The 9,894-nt window shown below is 35.4% G+C and overlaps 6 protein-coding genes and 1 non-coding gene across 7 annotated transcripts; 4 read left to right on the top strand and 3 right to left on the bottom strand.

Annotated features, from left to right (window-relative positions):
- Nucleotides 1-263: 263 nt before the first annotated feature.
- NAP1 (histone chaperone NAP1) lies at nucleotides 264-1,541 on the top strand (the record flags this gene model as incomplete). Its single annotated transcript, XM_003684178.1, has 1 exon — nucleotides 264-1,541. The coding sequence occupies one exon, from the start codon at nucleotides 264-266 to the stop codon at nucleotides 1,539-1,541; it is 1,278 nt and encodes a 425-aa protein (XP_003684226.1).
- A 618-nt stretch (nucleotides 1,542-2,159) lies between these two features.
- Nucleotides 2,160-2,756, top strand: TPHA0B01210 (uncharacterized protein; the record flags this gene model as incomplete). Its single annotated transcript, XM_003684179.1, has 1 exon — nucleotides 2,160-2,756. The coding sequence occupies one exon, from the start codon at nucleotides 2,160-2,162 to the stop codon at nucleotides 2,754-2,756; it is 597 nt and encodes a 198-aa protein (XP_003684227.1).
- A 348-nt stretch (nucleotides 2,757-3,104) lies between these two features.
- On the top strand, nucleotides 3,105-3,997 carry TPHA0B01220 (uncharacterized protein; the record flags this gene model as incomplete). The annotated part of the gene is made up of 2 exons (XM_003684180.1): nucleotides 3,105-3,138; nucleotides 3,231-3,997. The coding sequence occupies 2 exons, from the start codon at nucleotides 3,105-3,107 to the stop codon at nucleotides 3,995-3,997; spliced, it is 801 nt and encodes a 266-aa protein (XP_003684228.1).
- A 175-nt stretch (nucleotides 3,998-4,172) lies between these two features.
- On the bottom strand, nucleotides 4,173-5,510 carry TPHA0B01230 (legume-like lectin family protein; the record flags this gene model as incomplete). The annotated part of the gene is made up of 1 exon (XM_003684181.1): nucleotides 4,173-5,510. The coding sequence occupies one exon, from the start codon at nucleotides 5,508-5,510 to the stop codon at nucleotides 4,173-4,175; it is 1,338 nt and encodes a 445-aa protein (XP_003684229.1).
- A 550-nt stretch (nucleotides 5,511-6,060) lies between these two features.
- Nucleotides 6,061-6,714, bottom strand: TPHA0B01240 (uncharacterized protein; the record flags this gene model as incomplete). The annotated part of the gene is made up of 1 exon (XM_003684182.1): nucleotides 6,061-6,714. The coding sequence occupies one exon, from the start codon at nucleotides 6,712-6,714 to the stop codon at nucleotides 6,061-6,063; it is 654 nt and encodes a 217-aa protein (XP_003684230.1).
- Nucleotides 6,715-6,760: 46 nt separating this feature from the next.
- On the bottom strand, nucleotides 6,761-7,381 carry TPHA0B01245 (uncharacterized protein; the record flags this gene model as incomplete). Its single annotated transcript, XM_003684183.1, has 1 exon — nucleotides 6,761-7,381. The coding sequence occupies one exon, from the start codon at nucleotides 7,379-7,381 to the stop codon at nucleotides 6,761-6,763; it is 621 nt and encodes a 206-aa protein (XP_003684231.1).
- Nucleotides 7,382-9,807: 2,426 nt separating this feature from the next.
- On the top strand, nucleotides 9,808-9,879 carry TPHA0Btrna11D. Its single transcript has one exon. It is a non-coding gene; the product is annotated as a tRNA-Asp (tRNA).
- Nucleotides 9,880-9,894: the final 15 nt, after the last annotated feature.

Below are 9,894 nucleotides of genomic sequence, written 5' to 3' on the forward strand. Positions count from 1 at the left end.
CAGTTACCCGCACCCCGTTGGTAGTGACCCCGGGTAACCGCCGCAATTTTTTCAGGATTTTATTTCTCTTTCAATGGAAGAGAAATAGAGCCAATGCATGTTGAGATGGTATCGACAACATCACTCAGACCATGCAAGATGCGTTGGTCTGTGATGGTATAAAGTTGTATTTGAGTTCGAGCAATCGAGTTAGTTGCGTTTTGTCTCTTTTTTTTGGTTTCTTGGTAAGTTGTGGACTCCAACCAGCGCGAAAATACGTAATCATGACAGACCCCATCAAGACCAATAAACCGAAGTCTTCAATGAAGATCGAGAATGCTCCGACCCCACATAACACCCCTGCTAATAATTTCGATTTCTTAAAGAATGGAAACCCAATGAAGAAATCAGGAAGTGGCAATGCTTCGGCGAAGCAAGGTGCTGCACAGAGTGTCAATGAGGAAGACATCAAGAGCGCGTTATCTGCAAACCAGCCGCTCTTGTTGCAATCGATTCAAGAGAAACTGGGTTCTTTAGTCGGTGCAGACAGCGGGTATTTAGAATCCTTGCCAAAGAACGTCAAGGACAGAATCTTCGCTTTGAAATCCATCCAGGAGGATTTGTTCCAACTAGAAAAGGACTTCCAGATCGAACTGTTTGATTTGGAGAAGAAATTCATTGCTAAGTACAAGCCGTTGCACGACAGCAGAGCGAGTATCATCAATGGCGAGTCCAAGCCCACTGATGAGCAGATCGAAAAGGGTAAGGAGTTAGCAGCGCCAGAAGAAGAGGAAGAAGCAGAAGAAGAAGAGGACGAGAGTCTAGTGGGCATCCCATCGTTCTGGTTGACAGCATTAGAAAACCTGCCAATTGTCGCAGACACCATCACAGACAGAGATGCCGAGGTACTAGATTTCTTGACAAACGTTCGACTGGAGTATTTGGACAATGGCAAGCCGGGCTTCAAGTTGATCTTCGACTTCAATGCTGAAGAAAATCCGTTCTTCACAAACTCATCGATCACAAAAACTTACTATTACCAATCAGAGCTGGGCTACTCCGGTGATTTCATCTACGACCATGCCGACGGTGAGGAGATCGACTGGGTAGACAACGAGTCGAACGTCACGGTACAAATAGAGAAGAGAAAGCAAAGAAACAAAACTACAAAGCAGGTGCGCACCATCGAGAAGATCACCCCAATCGAATCGTTTTTCAACTTCTTCGATCCTCCAAGAATGAAGGAACACATACACAACCACGGCAAAGGTGAAGAATGCGATGACGAGGAAGACGAGGAGGAATTGGCAGATCTAGAAGAAAGACTGGCCCTGGACTACTCCATCGGTGAGCAGATCAAGGACAAACTGATCCCAAGAGCAGTGGACTGGTTCACAGGTTCGGCATTGGAATTCGAATACGATAACGAAGAGATGGGAGACGAAGACGACAATGAAGAAGACTACGACGAAGATTTCGACGAAGACGATTTCGACGAAGAAGAGGAAGATGACTTTGCAAACACAAAGAAAGAACAACCACCGGAATGCAAACAATCATAAACCGACACAAGCACACAATATAATAAGATATGTGCATACACACACGCAAACATAATGGCTTCACATCATGCTCATCTAGTGAAGTCTTTACATTAGAACAGCCATGCTGAATCATTTTTTGAGTCGTCCAACAATCCTCCCCCCTCCCGCACTGCGTTTTCTACAATTTATATCATACTCGTCGGCAGCAACGAACAACAATGCTAACATCATATATACTCATATACCTATGTATGTCTAATACGTTATAAATACCTTTTTATCCCATCCATCGCTATCTCTGCCATCCTTCCTGATGGCATTTGGTGATAATCTTCGGATTCCTGCCACTATCTCCGAAAAGTGTCAACAAAGAAATCGCCATCATCTGCCGACCATCTCTAATACATCTCTTGCTTTTGTCAAGTGATGGTTTAAAAGGATTTACTTGAAGGTTATATATCTAGAGGTTATCAGTTGATGCTTCTATCTGCATATATATATGTGTGTCTGTGTTTGTGTTTGCATATATCTTAAAAGAAGCTATCTATTTCAGTTTTTGCATTGTTAGAGTCAATTAAATTCTGCAATAGAAAAAAGAATTCACAGCCACTCCGATTAGTTATCTCTATTTAAAAAATGACCAAGAAACATAATTCAACAACACACACTTCCGCTACCGTCACTGAAAAATCGTACAGTTCCCCAACCTTGCATTATATTGGCGATTTGAGCTATGTCAAGGATAACAAGGATAACAAAGTCGTTGAAAAATATACCAGACTGATCTTGGACATCTCTTTGGTTCAAACTGTTATGAAGAAGATTTCTGAGCTGAACTCGAAGTACAAGGATGCTAACAATAAGTACTACTTGATCTTGGAGCAGTTCGTTCATCTAGTAGACCAACTTTTCTTCGTGGTCATTATCCAAAATGGTATTCAACAGTTTAACAACGTTTTGGTCAATGAAAAAAACAATAAACTTGGTTTATGGTGCATCAGATGGTTCTATAAGGACTATCTATACACTACCTTGTTGCTCAATTTGTTTTATAAGCAATTGTTTTTATCCTTAAAGAAAGAAAAGTATGATGTTTTGATCAACGATCTGAATAAGAAATATTCTGATAAATTATCGCAAAATGACAACAACTTGCCAAAGACAATTATCAACACTGGTATAGAATTAGGCTCAACCACTATTAAAAAGATCAGACAGACTGCTTCTATCTAACTTATACATATCGTGGGTCCGTTTCTTTCTCAGTATCTTAGTTACTGGGTATTTTTTCTTTATAATTTATATATCTTTTAATATATTCTAATATAATTGTCATAATTTTTGGATCGAATAAGATCTTATTGCTTATTATAAATAGGCTTTTGCTTTATCAATTATGTTTATTTTGATGCTTACTGATCGCAACCATATCAGAACGAAAAGTAAATTAATAAGAGTTGCCGATGTAACAAATCAAAATTATATAAAAGTAAAGCTCCTTGAATATGCTACCATATAAGTAATCAATCGGCTATATGATGAGGACAACATTTATCTAGGTCACAAGGAGAGTAGCAAGCTATGTCTTCAAATACTGTTAACGTCAATGGTCAAGGTATGCATTCTATCATCTAATAACATTACTCTTTACGGATCAAATATACTAACTTCATATAAAATGTTCTATTTTATTATATTTCATTGCAGTCAAGAAAAATAAGCTATCAGTATGGGTTAAAAAGATTATGCAAGCCAAAGATAACAACAGTTCAACTATAATCAGTGCTGGTAATATAGAGAGTAACAATGCTAAGCCAAAAATCATATCAAATACACCTGCACTCCCAACGGTTGAAAATGGTCTTGAGAAAAGTAACTCTAATATGGCAAGTGAATATGACGATGCATATACTATGAATTCATCACTTCGACCATTATTTGATTTAGAATCCAAATATAACAATAGTAACAATAATAATACCAACACAAGTAGTCAAAATGAGAATGAGAATGAGAATGATCGATATGATGACCATATAATGAGTTCTCCTACTTATAACCATAGGGACAAACCCTCAAACACGTCTAATCACTCGAATAAACAAAAACTACAGAAATTATCGTGGGATGAAAGGCCCAAAAAAGATTACACAATACAAGGTATAGACAATGCTAGCATTCAACCTTTATTATCAATATGTTCCTCATCGATCAAATCGTCCATTTTTTCTGATACAAATTCATTGCAATCCACCAAAGCTACAATTACATCAGCTAGAACACAAGAAACGAACTCAAGCACGATAGCCATCCCTCCTGCTAGTATCTTAGACAGATCAAGATATTCCTCCTCTACCAATAATAACACCAATAGCAACACCGGTACTAGCACGAATAACAGTATAAGACATCCACACTTACACAGAGTTAACAGTAATAGGACATCTGCATCTATAATGACCATCAAGTCATGACTTAATGCATAAGAAATCTTAGATTTAATATCAAAGTCTTTTTCAAGTATTTATACATTTACAAACTATGTTATGTTCATATTCCGTTAGCAACTTTTAATAATACTATATTCAATTCAATTGAAGTACACATATATAATACATTATCTAACATTTAATTTTACCTGTAAGAAGCTTATTCTGGTAGTTTACCGAATATTTTTTGACCACGTCTCATATCATTGAGTTTATGCTTCATATTAACTCTCACAAATATGGAAGCCATGTAGGCTACGGTAATCAATATTATGAATGAAATGGATCTTAGGATAAATGAAACAAAATAACTACCAGTTTTAACCTCTCTGGTACTTTGATAATTTGGTTGGGCTTTGATCATTTTCCATCTTTTGTACTGATCCATTTCCATTGAGATCATTTGGCCATATTCGGCAGCTAAATATTTTTGAACTTCTTTAACATAATCAAATGATTCTTCACTAGATTCATCGTGATTATCCCAATGGAATTCATTTGTTTGCACATTTAATATGTCAACATTTTCGGTAGCTCTACCGTTACTAGCACCAATACCAATGAATCTTTGACCGGTTTGGGCATTCTTTGGAATTAAGACATCTTCGGTGGCATGGAATAACTCAATCCAAAAGTCACCTTCTTTAGCATACTGAATATCGACCTTTAAGAAACTGATACTTTCCAAATATATAATACGTATCTTAGTAATATCGCCTTTCATGATTGAGTCATCCAATTGGATATGATGGTCATTTAACTTCAAGGAAGTCGAGGTGCTCGCATCACCATCACTGTCACGATCGTAATAATCCTTGAGTGGATTGACATTTAACATAGCATCCATAAATGGAATAGAAGCTCCTGAAGTTGAACGTTTACTATTCTGAAATGTATCAATAACTAATGCTAGACCCGGTAAATTTTTAGGGAAACCCATCATACTAGTATCATGTCCAACAACACCCCCTGAAGCAGAAATATACTCTTCTCTAGATTGTGGAGTTGAAAAATCTTTTCTAATAAATTCGTTCTCAGGAGTGATCAAAAATACCATACCTTCACCCATATTGGAAGAAGAAGTTCCTTTGTTGGAAGACTGTTTCCCGGTTAACTGGAACTCGACAATGACCTCAAAATCATTGATGACGTTGTCACCTATACCATTAGATAACACAACACCGTGGGAATTACGAACACCAGCGCTAGTTAATCTGATATGTTTTTCGTTACGAATAAGTGCTTCACCACCAACATGCCAAAATCTATTTACTTTATCTAAAAATGGGATTGATAAACTTGCATCTAAATTAAAAATTTTAGAGATATGAGAACCTTCATTGCTGAAACTGAAATGATCATTCACAACCTCAACAGAAGAACTGCCATAGTATGACTGAGTAATTATTTGAAATAATATGAATAAAAAGACAACAAACCCACCAAGTTTCAAATTGGGCGGGTTTGCAGTGCTGATATTATGTATGTTTTGATTCATTCCGATAATATATACTTTTATAAAACCAATTAGCAAATATGCAATTAACACCGTACTTTGTAATTGTCACCAATTATGAGATGTATTTAATAAAATCAGCAAACATACACACATATATACATTGATCTTAATACTTAACTTTTTTTACAAACCTTGAACTTATATGTTGTTTCATTGAAATTTTATGAACAAGTAATGCGTTACAGAGCGAGTTCATTATATCTTGAATTTATAGCGCCATAAAGAAATAAAATGTATACGATCAGATGAAAGTGACATGTAAATGAGTGCTATTGGAATATGAACTATATCATCAAATCCGCATGCTTCGTTGATAGTACATTCCTTTAAATTATATATATTTGATAAATAAATCCACCTTCGTTATTATCATTAAATTAAATTCCTTAAATTTGATTAATAAATTATATGAATAGAAGTAAGTATGACTTGACTCTGAATAACCGTCAAAATATTTGATCCACCCATCAAAATAAATTTGACAATATAGGCTATCCTATGTTCCTATAATTTTATGCGTTTAACAGTCCTAATGTGATATGTTTCTATTTGAAATAGATATTGGACAATTATTAAGCGAGTGTTTTCCCTTTCTGCACCTTAAACAAACACCTCGTTTCTTCAATTGAACTTTTTCCAATTTGGTTAACTTCGAAAGACGCTGTGAATTTCTAAGTAGTCTTTTCGATCTCTTTCTACCAACCTTTGCATTAGCTTGGTTATTTTGAAGAGATCCGATTCTATCGCCTTGTGCTGTATTTTGAATTTTTGGACTAGTTGGGACCCCTGTATTATTAGGAACGGGCGGCACAGTTGAGTTAACTGATGATCTTTGACTATCCGGTAGTTCAGCAACCAGTGATTTATCGATATCTTCAGTTTTAATTTTAGTTAAGTCACTTAATGGCAAGTCCTCCATACTTGCTGTCGATAACTGTCTAGTCCTATATTGTTTACCACGCTCTTTCCTAAATCCTTCATCACTCAGTAAAGTTATTTCAGGTGCAAATTCGACTGATTCGTGTTCTTCAGTATTAGGTATGTTATTTTTATGCTTGGTCCTCCCAGATCTCCGTAATTTGATTGTCGATGCATTGTTATTCTGAACCCTTGAATCGTGGTTATTCACTCCATTATAACTATCATCCGTTGTTTTATCAATGTTCCCACTCTCCAATTCCATCGTTTTATTTTCATTTTTTTTAGCTCTCTTCCTCGGGTTGCTGTATTCATTTTTTAGTCGTACTTGAAACCTGTTCTTTATCATGATTCATATGTTGATACTCTCGATATATGTCTGTATCTATTATGTAAGATTGATAAATTTGATTCTGCACTATAGTCTCTTGAGTTTTTGCTACATTCATTACTTCTGCCAAAAGTGATGGCTGTTCACTCAAATTAATCAGAGCTTCTTTTACTACTTTTTTCAAGCCATTGAGGTATCGACTTATCAATGAAATCTCTGTGAAATATTCTCTCGACAAAAAGAAAATGATTCTATAGAATTCCGCATTATATTCTTCAACTGATCCACACTGATCCACATCATAATAATTATCATAAAGTTGTTGCATTACTGGCTTTGTACTAATAAATTTTTTCAATTCCTCTAAAAACTCGTCAAAAGTCATTTCCTCTAATATACTTGCATTCTGTTCATGAAACATGATATACCAATCGAGCAACTCACCTTCAAAATTCTGAGCCACTTGGCAAATCCGTTTGTAATTAGTTAACCCAGGGTTATTATCGTTCCTAAGATTGACTTTAAAAATCATTGATCTCAAATCATAGAGATCATTGATTTTTAACAACTTTGGGGAAACATTTGGAGCGACAATGTACATATCGACATTATATTCAGTTGACCGTGTATACTTATGTAGCTCTTCTATTACTAACGTAAATCAACTCTTATGAAAAGGAAGTATCTCTTGATTACGTTACAATAAAAAAACTCTATTCAAAAAAGCAATTGGTTCTTTTTAAGGCCGATCATAAGTAGTTAACTTATGAACCAAACACAACAACTCGAGTCATAACCTATAAATGAAACTCTATACATATATATACAACTTTAGATCATTGATATAAACTCTGATCTGAATCATTTTTCGATGAGTGAAAATATCCATTTCCAATTCGATCTTATGTTGATGTAACAAAACATTTTCGAATGTTAGTCTCCCATTGTCAACGCTTAAAGTAAAAATTTAAAGAGCGGCGCCTATTATTTCTTTACAGACCCTTTAAATTGTAGTTCAATATACAGTTGCTATTAGAGATTGATAGCTTATAGTGACGAGGCTCAGCATTGACGATATACTTATTGCTAAAGACCAGTTCCTAAAAGTAAGATGAACTGAAGCTCGAGGACGGCGGATCATGTTATTATACCATTCAGTTAAGAAACGTGATATAGAAAAAGAGTAGAATAATGTAAGGTATATGAGTTCTGACATGCCGTCATTATATAGTAGTATATATAGTTTTATGTAACAGAAGATCGATCACAGTGCACTCGATGTTTCATACCAAGAGTCCTAATGCCAGGAACTCGGAGAATAATAACCAGAGGTTGAAGTAGATCTGATCTACTATTTGTAAAATCAAATTACAATAACTAATAGCGATTGAAGACCTAGAATGTTGTGCTGAAGAGATGTTTTCATTTTTTAATGTTTCAAATCGAATGCTATTAGACTATATATTCAGATTAATATCTTTCGTTTCTTGGGCCTAGATCTACGAATGCTTCTTCCATTGATTATCGGCGTTCATATATACATGTTATTTCAATCTAGCGTTCTATCCAACCAGAGTGATGTCGTGGAATTGTAGACATATAGCAGATTGATGATTCTGTGGTGCTATATATGCATTAGAATTTGTGTCATTATATTCTTGTAGACGTCTGTACTTTCAGCTTTGTAACGATAATTTCCTAAAGAGGCTATTCTATCATGATACAGTCAGCCATACGTCCAGCGCCAGTTGCAACACTTTGGCCATACTGCTGCTACGAACTTAATCACTCGCTTGAGGAAATTGCCATATAAAGTAGTGTGGAGAAACAAGCTTATGTTGGTTAGAACCAACGTCTAAGTTAGTGTCGTTAGTCACTTTAGTTGCTTTCGAGTAGTCCATCTTCGTAATAGTTAAATGATCGATTGGTCTTTTATCAGTATATTTAAACAATTCTATATAGACTTAGATTTCCTCTTAGTATATAAGTTATCTCATACTTGAGTCAACACAGTACGTGTTCAGTCATTCTCCTAAGATCTTTAGTGCTGTATTGTACATCTGTGTTTATCACATAGCCATTTACGTTGTAGTGAAAAGTTTTCATCTATCATTTGGAAGAGGTTCTAGAACCTCCTATCCTATTGCTCAACAGATGAATTCATTGCTTTAATATATTAATAGTTGTTAGATTATATACTATATAATTAGATTAATCTCTCTAGTCTCTTGGACCTGGATCAATGAATTATTTAGCTATTGATTACCGGAGTTTATATATACATCATATTTCAATCTACCGTTCTGTCCAACTCGACGACGTCGTCTCGTTGGACACGTACGGCAGGCTGATGGTTCTACAGTACTATTTATGCATTAGAAATTCTGCTATTTCATTCTCGTGAGGACTTATTGTTTCAGTTTTACAACATTAGTCTCGTAAAGAGGTAGTATCTGGTATCGTATAGTCACTTATACGACCAGTATCATTTCCAACAAAGCTTAATTCTCCACATATTTTGCTTTCAATTGTGGAGAAACAAGCTTATGTTGGGTAGTTCCAACATCTAAGTTAGTGTCATTAGCCACTTCAGTTGCTCTAGTATAGTCCATCTTCTTTATAGTTAAATAATCGATTGGTCCTTTATTAGTGTATTTAAACTATTCTATATAGAGTTAGAAGCCCTCCTTATATATGAGTTGAACTGACAGTTGAATGAACACGTACACATGTTCATTCATCCTCCTAAGATCTTTAGTGCTGTATTGTACATCTGTTGTTTATCGCGTAGCCATTTACATTGTAGTGAGAAATTTTCACCTACCACTTGGAAGATTGTTCTAGACCTTCTTTCCATTAGTAAGTGATCTATTAGTTCTGGACTCAAAGTGTCATAAACTCTTAGTTCTGTCACATACACTACAATAATTCTGACATCAATTGTTTTGAGCATATGAATTTCAATTACTGTAAATAAATTTGTTCTGTTCAGTTCAGATAATTTGCCCAACGTTATAAATATTAATATCCGGGATAGTTTAATGGTTAGAATCCGCGCTTGTCGCGTGCGGGATCGGGGTTCAATTCCCCGTTCCGGAGATTTAATTTTTACTT

Source organism: Tetrapisispora phaffii, chromosome 2, assembly GCF_000236905.1.
Source record: "Tetrapisispora phaffii CBS 4417 chromosome 2, complete genome".
Classification (NCBI taxonomy): Eukaryota; Fungi; Ascomycota; class Saccharomycetes; order Saccharomycetales; family Saccharomycetaceae; genus Tetrapisispora; species Tetrapisispora phaffii.